At 34.1% G+C, this 21303-nt stretch overlaps 2 protein-coding genes across 5 annotated transcripts in view; one reads left to right on the forward strand and one right to left on the reverse strand.

Annotated features, from left to right (window-relative positions):
* LOC125655060 (TPR repeat-containing protein DDB_G0287407-like) overlaps positions 1 to 19608 on the reverse strand; it is a 36212-nt gene extending 16604 nt beyond the window's left edge. The window contains exons 1-14 of one of the 3 annotated variants that reach the window (XM_048885212.2): positions 19470 to 19608; positions 14218 to 15104; positions 9953 to 10154; positions 9069 to 9289; positions 8311 to 8471; positions 7173 to 7617; positions 6435 to 6674; positions 5588 to 5638; positions 4347 to 4557; positions 2956 to 3115; positions 2884 to 2898; positions 1201 to 1470; positions 946 to 1021; positions 315 to 460 (exon numbers count right to left, since the gene is read on the reverse strand). In XM_048885212.2, coding sequence (XP_048741169.2) covers positions 315 to 460; positions 946 to 1021; positions 1201 to 1470; positions 2884 to 2898; positions 2956 to 3115; positions 4347 to 4557; positions 5588 to 5638; positions 6435 to 6674; positions 7173 to 7617; positions 8311 to 8471; positions 9069 to 9289; positions 9953 to 10154; positions 14218 to 15013 — 2994 coding nt within the window. In that variant the 5' untranslated portion in view covers positions 15014 to 15104; positions 19470 to 19608. Of the gene's footprint in view, positions 1 to 314; positions 461 to 945; positions 1022 to 1200; positions 1471 to 2883; positions 2899 to 2940; positions 3116 to 4346; positions 4558 to 5587; positions 5639 to 6434; positions 6675 to 7172; positions 7618 to 8310; positions 8472 to 9068; positions 9290 to 9952; positions 10155 to 14217; positions 15105 to 19469 lie in introns of all 3 variants that reach the window. The other 2 variants (XM_048885210.2, XM_048885213.2) reach the window with 2 other exon arrangements.
* Positions 19609 to 19643: 35 nt separating this feature from the next.
* Positions 19644 to 21303, forward strand: part of LOC125653594 (serine-aspartate repeat-containing protein I-like) — a 30114-nt gene continuing 28454 nt past the window's right edge. Inside the window, exons 1-2 of one of the 2 annotated variants that reach the window (XM_048883161.2) lie at positions 19644 to 19938; positions 20427 to 20526. In XM_048883161.2, the coding sequence (XP_048739118.2) occupies positions 19887 to 19938; positions 20427 to 20526 (152 nt within the window). In that variant the 5' untranslated portion in view covers positions 19644 to 19886. The remainder of the gene's footprint in view (positions 19939 to 20426; positions 20527 to 21303) is intronic. The other variant, XM_048883162.2, reaches the window with a different exon arrangement.

The raw sequence follows: 21303 nt of genomic DNA on the forward strand, positions 1-21303 counted from the left end.
GAAAAGGGTTATGTCTTCATGTTAACAGTAGTCTTCATAAAAAAAAGATTATGTCTACATCTAACCATAAAAGTAGGCATTGTTAACTGCAAATAACTTTAGATTGCAGGTAATTGATGTGAAAGAAAGAACTTTACAAATTAATACTTTTGAAAAATTACATGTATTCAAATATAAAATTTATTTTGTATACAGTAAGAACATGCCATTTTCATTAAACACTTCTTAATACATGTAGTAGAATATCCAATGTGTCTGTAAATCTTGTTTTTATATTACACGTATACACATGCATTTTGTGTTAATGGTTTTACCTTAACAAGCTTCTTGTTCAGGGCTGTCAGTATTTTCTCAGTGACATCCATATGACCCAGATCTTTGAGGAAATTTGCAACCAGCCAGGCAATTTTAATTGTGTTGCATATTTCATGAGTTTGATAGAGCAAAGGGGAATCTGCACCTAAGAAAGAGAAAATATTTCAGTTTCACTGACTTATGAATTCAATTTAACTCTGAATTCAGAGACAAAATAAATCAATATTCAAACTTGTGAAATCTTATACAATGCAGATTTTCTATAAATTTTACCCACAAATGAGTTCAAATACTGAACACAAATTAATTGCACAGTACTAATAATGTCTATATAACAATTCAACCATAAAACCAATGATCCAACAAACACGCACCCCCCTCTTATACCATGACAGTATTTGTAATCCATGGAAATTTGTGATTTTGTAATAGCAAAGTATTAAATACAATGATTTATCATTCTTTTTTGTACTTTCTTACAATTTGAAACAAACACGCACCCCCCTCTTATACCATGACAGTATTTGTAATTCACAATTTGTGATTTTGCAATAAAAAAAGTATTCTAAATACAATGATTTATCATTCCTTTTCTGTACTTTCCTACAAATTAAAAAATGTGACCTTTACCTGGTGTTTCTGCCTTTGTCTCAGTCAAAAAGATAGCACCATTTTTAGAATCTGTCGCTTTACTTCTCTCACTCTCCTGCATACAGAAAACATAACACTATAAACAAAACCAAAACAGATTCAATGCTCTAACAGTTTGTTCATTTACAACTCAATTTTTCACAATATGCATGATCATCAAAATCGTAATCCCGTAACGACACAACATGCTAATATTGATGGTATCTTTACAATATTTTGAGATTTGAGCCTAACCTTCTGTTCATCTACCAGATCCTCTTTCTGTTCATCTACCAGATCCTCCTTCAGTTCATCTATCGTCTCCCCCAGTCTGTAGTGATGTGGTGTCCTGACCCCCAAACTGCTAGTGATGGACTCCTCCGTCACGGCAGACAGCTCCCTGGTGGGCGGGTATGTTACAATCAGAGGTACGGACATGTGGATGTTTTCCTTGGAGGACGTTGTCTCATCTTCATGTGATGAAATTTCACTTGTGACACTGTCGAGTTCCAGATCCTCTCCATTCTAAATGTACATGTATATACAGTATAAGTGGTATTTTTAGCGAGACACAAATTTAGCAATTTGTCCATGAGTTATGGGTATATATATATATATATATTTAGCGAGAGCTAATTTTAGCGACTTTATAATTCCAAGAAAGATAACTATTACCTCCAATATGGAATCAATGTTAGCAATATTCAATTCTAGTGCAGGGCCGTAAATTACATGGAGGCGGAGGAGGCAGCTGCCTCCTCCAACTTTTGAGCCAAAAAAAAATTAAAATTTAAAGTTCATTAGAATTTATGTTGTTTCCAATAACTAGGAACATGATACCTCCCTTAAAAAGCATTCCAAATCTTTCTTTTAGAATGAGTTAGTCAAGTAACATCTTAGAAGGCCCTAGAATCAAGGATTTTGCACGAAACGTGTTCAGTGTGCACAAAATGTGCTCAGCATCTGGGGGCCTGGGCGGCCCCCAGACCCCCGCCTAATTTCCTGCCTCCTCCAAATTGAAGGTTAATTTACGGCCCTGTAGTGACCTCAACACTGTCACTAATAATGCAAAAATTAAATCCATGCTAAAAACTCTTTTTATACAGTATTTATGACATATCAGACTTTTTAAAATAGACTATATGAAACATATACTTATTTTTCTCTAATTTTTCTGGCAAGTTATAATGGACATGGTGTAATTGCATGAAGAAAAACAAATGATTAAACAAAATTACATGCGAGACGAGACAGAATTAGATTTAGATTATTTTTCCTAAAATGTACCTATTTTCATACTGTAACGAGGCGTCATTTTTTTTTATTAATTATCTAAGAATCAACCAAAGACTGTAAACATGCCAGTATACACACATACATGTATCAAATTCAAAAATATGTTCACATTTCACTTAACATATACACACATACATGTATCAAATTCAAAAATATGTTCACATTTCACTGAACATATACAGATGTACATGTATTAAATTCAAAAATATGTTCACATTTCACTGAACATATACACATGTACATGTATTAAATTCAAAAATATGTTCACATTTCACTTAACATATACACATGTACATGTATTAAATTCAAAAATATGTTCACATTTCGCTGAACATATATTGTACCACTTTAAATTCACTCCCAGTTATTTTCATAATTTCTTGTTTAAATCTGTAACAGTTTTAATTCACATTTCTTAAGTAAGATTTGATTCTATATAAATGTAATGGCTCAGTTACAAGTACAGTACACATAAAACTGCAATTCATATTTTCATGGATTTGGCCTATACAGTGATAAAAGCGAAAATTATTACTGTAGCAGAAATAAAACTGTTTACAAACATATGAAATATCCCTTCCTCACGTGATCATGTTGGACCTGCATCTTATCATTTATCGATATGAAATATCACTCCCACACCTGATAGGGTTGAACCTCCATCTTATCGTTTATTGATATGAAATACCCCTCCCTCACCTGATAGAGTTGGACCTCCTCCCTCTCCTCCTCCATTATACCCAGTCTGATCAGGAGTTTCTGGTACATAGTACAAACATCTTTTCCGTCCTCTTTCACCAGAGACCAGAAGAAGGCTAGGTCCAGTCTGTTGGAGGGGTTTTGCTTCTTCTCGTCCAGAAACCCTTCTATCATCCTGTTGCAGTCAGAATTTGAAAAAGATTTAAAACCAAATTGTAAATGCAATTAGAAATGCTGGTACATACATGTAATAATCACTTTCACCGAAAACATCACGGAATGATATAGATGTACAACATTTTTATGACTTCACACATCCTAAATGTTGAAGCTGATAATAAATACAGAGATTTTAGCATACCATTTTTTATTAAGTTTCTTACTGACTGTCTACATAAATATTTCGGGTTCTTAAAGTCCATAGAAGGTGAGGAAAGGTCAAGTCTTCATTGGACTTCAAAAACCAGACAAATTTCATATCACCTTCTGTGGACTTCAACAACCTGACAAATTTCACATCACCTTCTGTGGACTTCAACAACCAGACAAATTTCACATCACCTTCTGTGGACTTCAACAACCTGACAAATTTCACATCACCTTCTGTGGACTTCAACAACCTGACAAATTTCACATCACCTTCTGTGGACTTCAACAACCTGACAAATTTCACGTCACCTTCTGTGGACTTCAACAACCAGACAAATTTTACATCACCTTCTGTGGACTTTAACAATCTGACAAATTTTACATCGCCTTCTGTGGACTTTAACAATCTGACAAATTTTACATCGCCTTCTGTAGACTTCAACAACCAGACAAATTTCACACCACCTTCAGTGGACTTCAACAACCAGACAAATTTCACACCACCTTCTGTGGACTTCAACAACCTGACAAACTTCTGTAGACAGTCAGTAACAAACCTAATAATTGTTTCACTTTGTGAAGGACCAATGTTTTATAAGTAAATATGTATATTAAGAAAGAAATACAATTAAAAAGATATTCTGGACACCATCTTGCCGTCTAAATTTTGCGACTTGTCTTCTAAAGAAATATAGACGGCCATCATGTGATGCGTTTTATCCAATGACAGAACATCATTCTATAGTCCAACGCAAAACAAACTAAATCAGATGGACAATTGGTGTTTGTTCCATAGACTGCATCAGAGACTTGACAGATACCCCCATTTTTTGTGGAGTTATTGCGAGGTAACAGATTGTACATATAACTGTGTCTGAATCTCGCTGTCACTTACAGGGGGTCATTAAGTTATTGTGAGGTAACAGATTGTACATATAACTATATCTGAATCTCGCTGTCACTTACAGGGGATCATTAAGTTATTGTGAGGTAACAGATTGTACATATAACTATATCTGAATCTTGCTGTCACTTACAGGGGATCATTAAGGACTTGAAGGAGAGTATCCATGTCGCCTGACATCAGCAGTTGCCATGGTAACTCTTCCAGCACCCGTTGATTGAATGGCTGTTTGAGGAAGTATTTAGCCACCTGTTTGTGGAATCGGTTCTTTTGACCCTTCCACTCTTTTTCAGACTCTCCAGTGGACACCACTTCACAAGCACCACCTCCAGCCTTCAGGGAATCTTAATGATAGCAAATGATAGTTTCTATGAGGAACGGCTTTGTTATGTACAATTTAAAGAAGCAGACTTTCCTTGTAAAGTTTATCCTTTCATTATTGCTTTCTGTAAAATGTTTGCCTGCAATCTAGAAAACTACTCCAAAAAATTTATTTCTGTTCAAACAATGCTAGCATTATCTTTGATAAATCTCATTTATAAATCTGTTTGGCAATTGTCACTTTTTCTAGCTTTGTAACATATTTTTTTCCCTTTAAATATTTAGACTGTACATCACATTCAAATAGTGATAATATATTTTAAAAATGCAACATTTAACATTAAGTGAAGCAGTGAAATTCACGTCTGATAAAGAATAAATAAGAATAAGTTCACTGTGAAAAGCAGTGTCTGAAATGGACATTGTGGTTTTGTGAAATATGATGTGGTTATTACATGGAAGACATATCATATTAATTGCAACTGAAATTATACTCATTAGAAGCATTGCATTAATACATGCAAATTTGCAAAAAATAAATATACTAAAAGCGGATTGCATTTTTAATATGAATTAATTATAACCTACTAATTCAACATTCTTTTACAACCTCAATGAAAAATCACACCAACATGTTAACAGAAAAAAACAATTACAATACCTATTCATAAAATTTCAAATTATCGAATAAAATTCTTGCAAACATGAAATAATCACCGATATTTTAGAACAAGCAATTTTTTCATGCATGTGTGTTAATAGTCAACATACAAGTATTAAAACACTTACTGCTGTAGAGCAATAATATAATATTGGTCAAAAATGGATAACTTTTAACTATATAGGGAGAAATGTACAGGTATAAATATGATTCTGTGTCAGTTGCAATTAAACAGGTAGACAGGTGACTTGGGGAATGCAAACTGTGGACCATGGAAATTTTTTTTTTAGTATTTGCACCAAGAAAAGTTAATGATTATTAGGCTTTGAATAAAAAAAAAAATTAATTACAACACACAATAACCAGGGCAGAAGGCCAAAGGTCAAACCTACTGAGCGCTGCCGTTTTGCGGCGAGGACTAACATCCTTTTTTGTGGCACCTCCTAAAATAATATTTCATCATCAGTAGATGAGATTTTAGTCAATATGATCATATTAAAGTAAACTGCACATGCCACTATATATTTACTTCATCTAATGTATATCATTTTCTGTATACAGAAATATGAACAATCATGCAATTTAAGTAAACAAAGATACATAGGCTTATTTTCATACAGCATGAATTGTATATTCCTGTTTAGTTTAAATTGAAGATCATATTGAAAAGAGGAAAATTTATAATACATGTATATCTATTGCATTTGAATAAAAAGAGTTTAAATGAGAGGTTTCTAAATCTTAATTTCATCTAAGAAACATGCCATTAAAACAAACATTTAGCTTTAATGAAGAAATATTACACTATACTCAACAATTAAGCTGTACATGCTTTTAATCATATATATGATCGACTAGTCCATGCAGTTAGTGTGCAAGTAATGTTTTCCGTTTATTGCATTACATTTTGTTTACGCATACGAAATTCACAACATCTCATCAATTTTACAAATATGTAGCCCATGCAATCAGAAAACCGAGCTCTTAACTTAAACAGGGTTTCTCTCCATGCAGGGAAGCATGGTCATTGATATATGATTCAGGAATTAGGGTGTGCTTGCCAAATAACAAGACCTACCCAAAAAATTCTTTACACTATGATCACAATTTCAATTTTATTTCTGGGGCAAAATCTAAAATAAAAACACAAAACTAAACAAAGTCATGTTTGATTGAATCTAGAAATTTAAATTTTCAATCATGAATCTTTGTATATCTATAAAATAGCATGATACTTACGTAGTAAAACATACTCCACGATTTCTTTCAGATGCTGGTGAGCAAACTGAACCTGCCCACTGGGCAGCTCATAGATCCAGTCCTTGAAGCATGTGCAGAACTGAAGCCACTGGAAATTCCGAACTTCTTTAGAATTTCTGTAACCAAGTCCTCTCAACAGGGTAAAAATTTCACCTTGTGAGAGTCCAGTCCTGGAGACTGCTAGGAGCCGTAAGGTATCCGGAATCCAGCCCTCTAATTCTGTAAATATTGCATCAAAAATAAAAATTCTTACATTTTGAATGAGGAAAAGATGCTGTAATGATTTAGTTTTAGTTACACATGCAACATAACCTCTCCACATTTCAATACTTCTCAAGAAAGAGGAAAAAACTATTTTCCAAGCATATCATAGTTTTCATGAACCTAAATTATTTCATCATATTTGAAGTTGTGTCCAATGATTTTCTCCTGAAATATCTACAGTTTGGTAAGCTTCTCTATCCCACTGGTTAAACATATAGGCATTATAATCCAACAATGAGATTTAGCTCGGCATTTCGACTCTACACTGAATACTAGATGAAACTAGGCATTTTAATCCTATATTGAGTACAGCGTTAAACTAGGCATTTCAATAATCCTACATGTATATTGAGTACAGTGTTAAACTAGGCATTTTAATCCTATATTGAGTACAGCGTTAAACAAGGCATTATATCCCTACATTAAATATGTCCTTCACACCAGACATCCTACCTAGGAGGTCGTCATCATCCACCTCTCCATAAAGATTCTCTTTGGTCCAGCTCATCTCTCTTGACCACCGCTGGAAGCAGCGAAGACAATAGTCCCTCAGGGAAGAAATCTTCTCTCCCACCTCTTCCAGGTAATCAAACAGCCCAGTGTAGACACTAAAACAGCACATCTCACCAGCCAGCAGGGATAAGAAGAGAGGCTTGCTGGAGAGCTTCATGTCGTGGACCTGTTGAACATTTTCTTCATTCAAATGGTCAAAATGCTGTAACATGGCGTCCTCTAAGAATGCTTTCTGGATTTTGGGAGAGTGGAAGGAGGGTACGGTGTGTAAGATTGTGTCTTTTCTTGATGATAAGGAATGGTACGTTAGGTCTGAACGACAGGAAGTGATGATAATTCTACACTGGGGGGGTAAAGGGAAGGGCAGCCACTTCAACTCTTTGACCTGTCCCAAAATTAAAACATATTATACAAGAGTTTAGAAACAGGAGCCCATGTTGCATAAAACGGTGTAAATATCATGAAAGGAATCCTTCCATATTAAATATATAAATAATTGTACTAAAATTCCAAGAAATTGCAATCATTTTGACTTTCACAAGACTTGCAACCACTGGATAATGAAGCTGATCATATACTTTTTAAAAGAAGTACATCTTATTTTTGAAAATAAATGAGAGTATAAACTGTGAGGCTTCAATCTTCATGAAGCATGTTAGCACCTTAACACCAAAAGTAATGCCAGCATGAAGCATTGCAGTTCGTACCCTCATGTATTTTCAAAAATAAAGTTAATTCTTATATTTACACTCTATTTTCATTTCTGTTGGAATTCCCAGCCATTAGAATAGATGTACACGTACTACATGTGTATATTCATCAAGATTCATAAGTGCATTGTTTACAACTGCAATACATGCATGAGGAAATGGCTATCGTTACAGTTTTGTAGAGATATCGAATGTATAAACATTGAAAATATAAATATTAAGAAATGTAAACATGGATATACACAATGTATTGCAATATAAATAGGGAAAATTTTACCGACGTATCTAAAAGAGGAAATTTAAAACTGGGTGAAATTTGAATATAGTAGAAACAATTCTGGATGTGCCATTATTATTAGCCATCTCACCTGTCTTATGGTTAGTCCAAGAGTGTTGCCAATCTCATCCACCCCATCAATGACAATGACGACTGGGCCCAGAGACAGGGCGGCAACAAAAGCCTGACACACCTCCTGGAATGTCCAGGGCTGGTCTTCCTCCGTTAGCCCTCCCTCTGACGAACATTCAACTGAAAGGTCAAGTCACACATGTCTTATCCTCATAGGTTTTATTCATTTCACAATTCTGAATTCCAATTTGTGATTTCAAATCTATAAGGGGAGATATATATTTTTAAAAATACCCAAGGGTGTAGGGATTCACAAATGAATACATGCATGTACACTGTACTGTAAAGGTGGTTATTTACGCATGGGGGAAATTATCATTATTAGTAATTATGCAGTCATGTAATAAGCGTGTAAATTTCCCCCATGCGTATATAGCTATAAATATTTGTTATAATATATATATATATATATATTCAGTTAATGCATAATTCCCCCCCCCCCCTCCACACACTTAATGCTCGACGTGGAAAAATGAGCACTTGACCCCCAGCGTTCAATGGGTATCACAAAAGGTATATAATGAAAATAGATCGTTTTGTCTTTTATCTATGGTATGAAAAATAACAAGTCATATTACACATTAATAGACAAATATCACTTTTTCGAATGGTTTTCTTACCAGAAACATTTTCATGAAAATTTTAACCATAAACATTTATTGCACAATGCATAATGCATGTAAGAACTGATTTCCACTAACAATGAATTCTACCCACCTGGCCTGAGATACTCCTCCCTTAGTTCTTTGATACAGTGTCTGAGAAAGATAGAAATGTCAGCTGATCTTCCACTACAGCCCACATACTGACAAATGACCTTGACATCACGGTATTCGACCTTGAATTTTTGGATCCAATTACTGATCAAGGTGCTCTTTCCACTTCCTCTGTCGCCATGGACGACCATGATTGATTTATACCGGGCCTCCACTTGCTCTCTGTGGTAGGAAAATAAATATGTATTTAGCTAGGCCACAATTACAAATGACCTTATATGGCTATTATCAAATTTGAGCTGGCCCATTTTAGAAATTGCTTCCAGCTGTCATTAGTTTTCTGCTATTTCATGTGATCAGAAAATGGTAATAGAATTACTTTTAATATGAAATGAAATATATTCCGTTCACTTACATTCATATATTGTAGTTAGAGACATTTATGCATGTCATGAAAAGGTGGGAAATATTCTGTTCATTTAAATGGTTTGAAGATTTTATGACAGAATTTCAATTTTGCCTAAATTCTATACATGTTGCATATTCAATAAAATTATATGCAAGTAGAGATTTTCTGTCAAAAAAGATTTTTTGAGGTGAATTTACCCTGGTCTTAGATTTATAATAAGTGATGTGCAAAATGTATGATCTTATTGTTTGTTTTACAGAGGCAAACATTTAGCATGACTGTGAATTAAATTAATTTCTGCTTCATTTTCCTTGGTAAAATCAAAATAAAGGTTTTGTCAGCTAGCACAATAGATAGGAAATTGATTTCAAAACTTTTATACAATTGTATCTTCAAACAAATTTCTTAACCTATGAGGTACTACATGTATATATATTTGTAAATATATTGAATATAATACAAGAGAACAATATTACTTCTTTTTCAGGACATTCAGAATTGAATAGGGCCTCTCCACCATCTTTTCTTCAGGTTCATAAACATTTTCATCCAGCACTTCAAGAGCAAATGATGTCATCTTCTCCCTCAGTCGATTTAGCTCAACAGACGTCACAAATACTTGTCGTCTGCTGTCAGCGAACACCTCATTAGCCACCCACTCACAATACTCTTCTGACTCTGGGAAATAAACACTTGCTTATTCAGTTACTAAGTTTACCTAGCAATATATGTTTTACAACAAACACATGCAGTCTAAAGTGAATATGAACAGATATTGCAGGGATAGACATCAACTTTTCTTCCTATTTGCCCTTTGGGCAAGTAAACTCAAAGTTTTACTTGTCCGAATGAAAAACTTAGTTGTCCGAAATATTTTAGACTCTAATAATTGCCTGTCAACCAGTAACTCTCATTATCTCTCTCTGTCAATTGGTACGATCTACTAGAATGGGCCTTTGCTATAATCTGACAATTTGGTAAAGAAAACAACAATATATGGAGTTGGACTTTACTTTCTTTAAATATTTGATATTCATCAAGCTTAACACAATTATTATAATAATCACATTTCCTACTGAAAAAAATCACTTGCCCCATTGGGCAAGCGTGTATTGAGTTTCACTTGTCCGAACTGGGTTTTCACTTGCCTCGGGCAATCGGACAACTGTTAATGTTGATCCCTGTATTGTATACTGGGAAAATGTCATTGAACCCCTGTTTTACTTTCTCTTTCGCTCCCAGTTCTTCTCATATAAAGGACATTTTGGGAATATATGAACATTGGAAGCCTGACATAGTTTGTAATATAATCGCTGTTTGTGCTGCATAGTGGTTAATGCATTCATTTCTCACCACTCAGGGGACTGCAACCCACTAAGTTCTGACCAGCGATCTTTATCAGTGGTTGTATGTGATGAAATTATACCCAATTAATGCTTCATGTGATCAATCATGTCATGTTTATAATATCCCAAAGAATATAAAAATCCTAAAAGAAGTTCTATAATTTCATAATATACTGTATACATTTTGAAAGGTCAGTACTTTATATACATGTAGATCTAGGGAAAAAAAAACAACAATAAAAGCAGCACCAGTTTTTTTTACTGTCATATAAACATTACGATGGTATAACTATTTATGTAAATATACTATACGTGAATATCTGTATTTTACTATTAGGTTTTTTTCCATTTATAACTATGTTAGGAGATATTGTGTACTTTATTCCACTATAAAAATGAAAGCATGAAATCCATGACTCGAGATCCACCCTCTAATCTGATAGAGAAGATGGGGACACCTGGACACTCACGCATGCACACAGTATACTTGTAGTGTTATTATAAGTACTGGTCAATAAGCTCAAAACCTCACCTGTTCTGTCTAAAATATTTAAACATTTATTGAGAAAAAGTAAATACATATGTATAAGCATAATTTTTCTTTACTGTAACATCGATTGTGCAAAAACATCATGTAATGTAGCCAGGTTACCATGGTTACATGTTGTTTCCATAGGATACATGTATGTAAAAAGAAAAAATATTAATGCTTATTATATAATATTATCAAAATCATCATAACGCACTACATGTTGCTATTGTCATCACACCATTCTATGCTATATTAGCACATTGAAGGTCAGAGACAATAGCACATGTACTATAATGGTACAGCAAAAATTATGGGGTGAAAATTACAAAGTATGATATGTTAGAGAAATTCCTGACATTATCACATGATCATAGTATTTAAGACAACAATCGCAGCTATTTTCAACAGGCATTTAATTCATCCTCTGCTTAAAATGCTAAATCACTTTCCCCTAGTTATTACAAACAATTTTATTAAAAATCTTCCCAAGGAAACTTAAGGTGGCTCACTATACACCCAGAAATAGTTTCTCAAATCAGTACGAATGAATTGATTCAATTATAAAAGATATGATGATATATACAATAAGTATATATGCCAAAAAGGCAAAGGATATACAAATTTGGATAAAAACATGATTTTCAAAAAAAATATTTCAACACATATGATCAAAAGAGTGGGGGATTTGAACTAGAGATCGCGATCTGCGATTCACCAGCCCAATGCTTTAACCATTGAGCTAAGTATGATGATAGGCAAACAAATCGATCGATACAAATAATTTTACAAAACATTTAAATCGCCACCTTGTGACGTGGTGTCATACAGAGTATAAGCTTTAGTGTAGTGAGCTACCTTAAATCGCCATCTTGTGACGTGGTGTCATATAGAGTATAAGCTTTAGTGTAGTGAGCTACCTCAAATCGCCATCTTGTGACATGGTGTCATATAGAGTATAAGCTTTAGTGTAGTGAGCTACCTCAAATCGTCATCTTGTGACGTGGTGTCATAAAGAGTATAAGCTTTAGTGTAGTGAGCTACCTCAAATCGCCATCTTGTGACGTGGTGTCATAAAGAGTATAAGCTTTAGTGTAGTGAGCTACCTTAAATCGCCATCTTGTGACGTGGTGTCATACTGAGTATAAGATTTAGTGTAGTGAGCTACCTTAAATCATTGTGTACCATAGAAAGTGCTGACGGATGGACAGACAGACAGAGTGATGTAACATGGGGCACTGGTCATCATGACCATATATGACAGGGGTCTCATGATTTAATGATATGATATATGCCTTCAAATTTGTGATATAATACTAGACAAACATATAATAGATCTATGTGTGAAATCTGCAGAAGTTTAAGTTTTTAACCATTGTTTTTAATTTCAAATTCATCTCATCAAAGAAAATCGTTTAAATTGGCCCCCCCCCCCCCCCCCTAACATTGACAATTCTTAAACATATTTTCTAAATCTGATAGCATACGTTATATCCATAGATTTATATGAATCATGCCCGCGGACACATGTTTCAAAACAGCTCTGATAAAACAAAGAAGATAGACGATGGCATTGATTTTCTATAGTGTATACATGGTAATCCAAAGAAACCATTAACATAGCCCTGAAGTTTGCTGACTATTTATAACTGAATCATAAAACACTTGAACTGGACACTAGCTCTGGGAGGACTGTAAATCACACTGCTGTAAGGAGGGTAGTTATCATGAATCGTAAATCGTGTGTGGGTGAGAATATGTTGACATGTATTCCTACTATAAGCAATAGAAACTTTACATTGTATTTTATGGCTCTCCAGTATTAGTGTATTCGTATCATAGCTGTTGATCTATCTTAATCATGCATGTCGTAGAGTTGAATTAAAGTTGAAAATCAAATTTTGAAATGGAAAAATTATTTAAATTTGAAAAACTACTATACTTGAAGCATTTGACCGAAATACAAATTACAAGAACATTATAAAAATTAAATTTATTTTCAATGCATGTTTTTAATTTTAGTGCCTAAATTTGAATCAGTTTTATTGATAAATGTGTTCTAACTAACATGTAAAATATTAAATGTCATGTATCCACCACAGGCAATGCTTATAATCTCTTAGAATCAACAGGACTACATGTAACAATGATTGTGTTGCCAGCTGGGATCAGACCCAGAGATTGATAACTCTCACGGAATCAGCCTGCAGAACAGGTATCCAGACCCACTGGGATAATCCAGCCCATGGAATTGCTCATTTTTTTACTGATCAGTCCAAAGTAATAGTGGTGTGTATCCCGCTGGGATATCAGCCCGGGGCATTTTGGTTTGTCAACCAGGATAAGCCTGCACCCATGGAGTAAGGGTCTTTGAGGATTTTTTTTTCTCATGGGATCATCCCAATTGAGTCTTAGTATTTAGGTAGCCTTGGGATTACTCCAGACAAGTCAATATTTAAAACGGGGATTTCCTTGTATTATACCCTCCTGTATATATGATGTGTATTATTGGAATTTAAGCATGCAGACACCAGCTGTGGTAGTTACTGCCATGTTAATGTGTTTCTGAGACGGGGCTTGCATGCAGTTATATGATTGAGTTCAATATTCACTATCACAATTAAGGCCAGTTGTGTAAATCTATTGTGTACTATATATACAGTACATGTACATGTAGATTGTAAATCTATTCTAAATTAATGTAGAATAAAAACCCAAAACATTATAAATTCCAAATTCTAGAATCTTCTTGTGTATAAATTTAAAAATAATATTTCAAGGAAGCTTTTAATTCCAAACAAAGTTCAACTCAAGTCATGTACACATATGTTTTAAGATGTTGTAAACTGATGCAAGAACAACTTACGGAGATTAGAGAGTGGCTGTTCCAAGGCCGGGTACACAACATCTAACACCATTGTCCAGTCCCTCATCACATGTCTACCGAGCTCTTCATTAGTCCTATAGTACTTCACAGGCAGTGCCTTCTTCACTATTCTCTGCTTCAAATCACGAATATTAAGATCTGCATATTCATTTTCTGGTAAGTGTATCCTGCTGAGTTTCATTCGCTTTTCCTCAGCCAAATGTCCGAATTTAACATCCAAGTGCTCGGGCTGCCTAATATAGAAATGGCAGTATCTGCTGTCACATAGAAATGCAGCCTGAATTATCTCTAACTCAGTAAAACTAGTGTTTTGATGGCTTTCTTGTAGCACCCATGTATACCCAGCTGAAGCAGCCATTAAATAGTTTTTATCCATCCAATCCATGTCAGTGAGTTCCTCCACGTTTGTCAGTTTTCGAGGTAGAGGTGGTCTTTCCACATGTCGATAAGGTCCATAACTCTCCCCCAAAAGGCAGATGAAGAATGGAGAACTCTTGCTTATATAATCCAGATTTAATTTCAACAAATTCCCTGATGCTGCCTCATCACCACTCGGATTCCATCTGATGTCATACGGCAAAAAGTTGCCGCCTCGTAACTTGCACAGTTCATGAATTTTTGGAAATATCTCACTGATGAGGAAATCTTTCTCTTCGTTGAAGTCCTCTGGAGTTGAGCACACATAGGGCCTGATGGGTTTCCTTAAGTTATATTTTTGTTCAGTCTCTTGTGCCTGTGCTTCATCTTCATCCTCAAGAAAGTTCTCCAACTTCATGTTGACCAAATTGTCTGCTATTCTTAACTTCTTGATTGAATTAATTCAATTCTTCCACTCTCCCATGACCATTAACTTCGTTGTTGGGCATCTGAAAAATGCAAATGTCTACATATAAACTGTTCACGCATGTATTGATTTCAACCCCTTTTAGATAGTTTGACATTTATGTATACTTCAAATGGTGTCTAGGCCTATAAATCTCTTTTTTTCTCATCACATTCAACTCAAAATAATGACTGCCAGCTGTGTGGGTACAGGTCCCATTCCTGTTGAGGTCGAAATACTAGAATCACCTGCAATGTTTGTAAACATAGAGTTGCAGTGAGCAATGTTGGGGTTCAGTTTAATTCAAAGACTTTTATTGAATTTTCTTACACAGTTCTGCCATTGCAAACTTTGAAAAAAGAAAGCCTTGAACTCAAACAATATATACCTTACAAAAGAGACACATCCTGTGTTTGTTAATTTTAAGAAAAAAACATGCAATACAATGGCACCCAACTCACTATATGGTTTCTCAGTAAATGCTCATAAATCATCAACTTAAAAGCAAATATCTTATCAGGTAGAGAGAAAAACAAAAAGAAGGGCCTGGTTCTGTTGCCAGGTGCATGTCTATTGAGACTTCTTTTCAATATTGATGTGTTTTCATAGTCTGCCAGGTTCTCTATTCTGTGTGGGTCTATACGTTTGTGGGAATTTTCCAATGTACTCAGCATATATAGGTAACATGCATATTTAGAAAATTGTTTTGTCAATTTGACCTCAGTATCTGAGACCCCAGAACCTCAGAAATTAAACTACAATTTGGTTAAATCAAACTATAAATAGTTCTATATATTAGAAGATTATTAATAAAATTTAATTATCAAATACTTTTGTAGCCATCAAACCATTATCATTTGCAGGCCACTTATAATACAGATATTTTCACTAGTATATATAAATGAAATATCAAAACATTTTCCAATAATCTCCTCTGAAATTCAGATCTTCACTTTCAAAAGTTATCTCTCTTTTAATAGCTGAAGAGTAATACACAAATTTTCTTCCTATGGTAGATTTCTATGAGTTTTGTAGACTGACGGAGCTGCAGGGATCTGCCACAATCATGCCATGATGTTCTGGTTACCTGAATACCCCACAATAATCCAGCAGACTCAGTAACCAGTGACCATGTGTACCAAGCAGCTCAAAGCAGCATGGCAACGAGCGTGTCACATCAGGTTCTGCATCAATGCCATGATATATAGCCATGTGATTCATTTTAATACATTGAAATGAGCAGTGTCGCACATAGAGGGCTCTTGTGCTACAACTTCACCCCCCCCCCCCCCCCCCCCCCCCCCCCCCCCGACCACCACACACAATCCAGTGTCTCATCTCACATTTAATCACTGGTGACATCTATAAGATTAAAGAGAAAGCTCCTAACCTTTTATATCAAAAGGAAGCACAATTATGTTCTCTTTGTAACTTAATTTGTACATAGAATAGAAATGAAATAAAACATGTCACATTCTACTTAGAGGGCATTAGAATACAATCTCATAGATCTCATTATTAATATCTTGTGCATAATACATAAATCACATAAATACATTAAGGTAGTGTAAGTTTAAATTTACTCAATATGCATTGAATAAACAATCTAAAAGGTTTTTTTTTATTATTTCACATACTTCCAAGCACTTAAGATTCTAGTAGTTTCACATTTAGAAATCCATTTAGAGATCGGTCCCTAACAGTCAACAAGGATTAATGTAATTTTAATTGACTGAGCGTTTGATCGCGAGACAGGTACTGGATAAATGAGAACACTTAGGAATTTAAACTTTAAAAAATGTAAGATTTCAAAAAATTAAATGAATGTTTAACAACTGCATGTAAGTTAAATGTATGAAAAGGTTTATGCTTGTAAATGCACTTTAAATGGGTTTATCATGGCAATAACACTACGTAGTTATGCAGACATATAAGTAAAATTTACATTTAAAACCTATATATACTGTCTTCATGCCCTTTGATAAATTTAATTTCTCTAAACTGAGTAAAAGAGGAAGAAAAAAAACCTGTAAATTCTTTAAACTGAATATAAGAGAACAGATTCTCCTTAGTCCTCAAAAATCAACCTATAAATACTTGCGGGTAATCAAACAGAATTGTATATATCCAAAAATATACAGTTCCATTAACAAGCAAGATTCTATATTTAAAAACATTAATAATTAGCCTAAAAACTAGCATCATTCTAAATTACAGAACAAAACTCGGATGTGATTTTATACAGATTATGATGATGTACACTAATGCACTTTGGGTATATATAAATCCATTGATTTAAATTTCATTGTTGATTAGCTAGATGGTTATTTAAAATCAATAGTTACCACACAGTCATGAATGTTATCTCCTGAGAGTTAGCACAAATTAAGAACCCACATCAAGCATTGACACATCTGGTTGCCAGAATATTTCATGACCCCAAGTAAATGCTGCAGTTTAATTCAATGTCAACAACTTTGATAGAACTTCATGCCTTTGCAATCATCTGATAACCTGTTTTATATCCTAAATTAAACACGCTAAACAGACACTGCATAGAGATTAAACAGAGTATTTGGAAAGCCTTGAAAATGTAAAACATGCTTTATTTTTAACTATAATGGAGCTGATCAATTGATTTTTAAAAGTGAAAAAGTTTCAAACTGAAAGTATATTAATCTATATTTAAATATATATTATATATATATCTATATATTTTTCTGTAATTTATGATACTGGCAAAGACTGCAACTATTATTCATGAAGCCTTGTACCTTGAAAAACTCAATTTCTCAGCATATGATTCTACACTGGGAGGTTTTCGTGCTCATGTTCATAAATAAAAATTCCTTTTACTAGCCTACATGTATTTCTAAATATCATATGGTCAATGTCCCGTGAATAATTGATCATATTAATTAAAACAAAACTTATTCTTCATTAATATCTTTAATCAGTACACATTCTAGACTTATATATATACTGTAACATATGAATATGTTTCAGTGAAATAAAATTCAATCACATGAATTTTATCAGTATCATATGTTCTCCTTATCATATCATACTGACATTGTATCCATTGTAAAGGTATGACAAAAAGGAACTGATTGTTGCAGGGCATCATGATCATTTATGGAGGAATGTTACACCAGAGAAATTTGATATGGATGAAAAGTGGAGGATATGTACAACAATATTTTTGAAATTGAAAACTTTCAAATTTACTTTATTTAGTAAAAAAATGCAGTTCTAGTAGAAAGCAATCTATAAAAAAAATTCAAAACCACTTCTGGACTCAAACCCGCAATCAATAGTTCAGTAGTCGACATGCTAACCTACTGAGCTATTCATTTAGTCAATGATATTTGAAATGAATAGACAAATATTGCTGATATTCATATTTTCATCCAATGACGTTTTAAAAGAAAGTCAGCCTATTATGGCGATGTAGACTACTGTATCCTTCACAGATCCAGCACAATTCCTATGAAATTCATAACTTTATAAAGTATTTGAAATAGATTGATTCAGCTATTTTAAATCTATTATTAAAATCAATTTCTAAATGCATAAAAATTGAATTTTACTGAGTGAAATCCTTGTACTCTATGCAACACACTCTAAACAAAAAATACTTCTAAAACTTCATCCCTTAGGAAGAATTCTCATTCCAAATTGTCGACTGTTTGGGATTATTAAGTTGTTAGCAAGTGTTATTCAATCTTCAGCATAGAATAAAAGTCAAAGAGGATCAAAAGAATAATGGTTTAGCAATCAGATTCTGTGATATGTAAAGACATCATACTTATAGCTATATGCTTCAATGCACACAGGTAGGGTATAGTGGATATTTAACAACACGAAAAAAATTCCATTTTTAAGAAAATTTCTAATCTAACATAGTATTGTTCGTTATGAACTCTAGAACAGTTATTTCAAAGCATAAACATGTTCAAAAATTATTATGCGACTTAATTTAGTTCGATTTGATTTAGCTTTAGCCTAATGAAGCTATTTCAAATAATTTGATAAAGCTATATAGCTTAATAAAACTATATAGTTAAATATAGATATTGTGTTGGACCTATTTAAGAATTTCACAGATGCAGAACTACTCACTAGCTGCACTATATGCAGACATATTGATTTTGTACCCATTTAATTACTTTCCTCTGATTAATGAATATCATATCATAAGCCTATGATCAAAATCAGTATACATATATATTTTAAAAAGCATTTAAAGTTCGTTGCCTTAGTATACAATGCAATACTAAAACTTCATTAAAAGTTTGAAGAGTAATCTCCCTTTAAAAAGCAATTTTCTAATGTATCAAGTAGCAAATATTTATGCCTAAAGTATACACTTAGGCATGAAAATTCCTCCGAGGAATGTTTAACTTACCTTTAATATGATACCTTAATTTCAGATTGGGTATTTATCTCTTTTTCATCTGAAGCACTTGTAAACAAGTGAAAACATCGCTTTCTTTCGCACCATCTCCATGTAAACTAAAGATTTCCGGAAGGAAGTGCGCTAAATTACAATTCTATTTTTACAGAACGGAAACGGAGAAGGCCCCGATCTAGCAAAATCTGTTGACCAATCAGAAATAGCCAAGTTGAGTGAACTCGGACTTAACTTGTGAATATCTGATTGGACAAATTGTGGATCGTGTTGTAAATTCATTGGTGTATTTCGATATAAGGGAATTCCCTCTAAGCAAGGCAGAGCGCCGTGCAGACAACCATTTTCCCGTGTTTTGACATTTTGAAAGAGTCCTATCCGCCACCATAAACAAGTTACGAAGTGTTAAGAAGAATGAGGTGGAAGACCTTCTACTTCGGACTACTATGCGCTTTTTTACTGTCCGGTAAGTGGAAATATTCGTACATTTATGTCGATGCCATGGTCCTGCGCATGCCGTACCGGCGGACCAACTAAGGCATGCTTTTACGAACGGAGTATCAGATTAGCAAGAAATTATTATGTATTAGCAAGACAATATCTTGATTACCTGTGTAATATCTTATATACAAATTCTCGTGGAAACCATGGCATTAGCTACACTGACTTATAATAAGTTTTATTGCCAATGGTGCATGTCGAAAAGGGGGGTGGGGGGAGGGGTTAGTCGTGATATTGTTGAATGGCAGTACAAAGACTCCCCTAATGAAATCTACGAAATGTTCAAGTTCTTGAACTGTGACACTACCCAATTTCTTAAACTTTGACACTCCCCTGCACTGCTTTATTTGTTGGAAACAATAGTTCCATTACATGTAACGAAACCTAAGTAAAATATCCGTACTGGATAAAATTACATAATTCTTTCAATTGTTTTAAATTTTGTATGTACAGGTCTCTGCCATGCAGCTGATGAAGAGGGTGACGTGAAGGTTGAAGATGATGTTGGCAAGAGTCGAGATGGTTCTAAAACAGACGACGAAGTGGTCCAAAGGTATATATAGAATAGATTCAGGGATATTAGGTATTTTGGAGGTTCAATTGCCAGATACAGCAGTGAAAAAAGGAATTCATACTTGTTTGCATTTTTTGCTAGGCAACAGAATCCAGTTGCTACTTGCATAAAAAATGGACACATATTTTACAATGACTAGAATTGTCCTAGATTTCAGTCATTTGAATAGATTGTCATATTGTCCATTCTCTGTACAACTGTACAAGTGAGGGGATCTAGAGATAAGGTGTCTTGTCATGACTGTTAATTATGAAGAACACATAGCACAAACATTGTCACAAGATTTGGAGAGAATCCACAGTTTATGCCTGTGTGTAATCTGTGTTTAATTATATTTCATGGCTTTCTTTCCTGTGAGGAAGGATGTATAGTAAAAAGACATGGATGGTTGCCTAGTTTTAGCCTGCTGCAGTTATTAATTTAATCATGTTGATTTCTTGTGCATTTAACCATGTGATTAGACATGATGGAAGTGCTGTCGGGGTCTTTAAATAGAATTGGCAGAAATAAAAATCACAAACAAGTGAGAGCAACTTGAAGGAGGAAAAAATGTGTTACTGTAGTACACCCCCCCCCCCCCCTCCCACCATTAACAATTGCTGATGATTGGAGTCTTCTGATTGTACACCAAATGTACAGTGTGAACAGAAGAGTGGTTTGTCAATCATTGAATCAGAAAATTAATTTTTAAGTCATTGAATTTTTCAAAAGAAGTATAAATTATCACTGTGACTGTCTCGAATCACATGGTGTTTT

This window comes from Ostrea edulis, chromosome 7, assembly GCF_947568905.1.
Source record: "Ostrea edulis chromosome 7, xbOstEdul1.1, whole genome shotgun sequence".
NCBI lineage: Eukaryota > Metazoa > Mollusca > Bivalvia > Ostreida > Ostreidae > Ostrea > Ostrea edulis.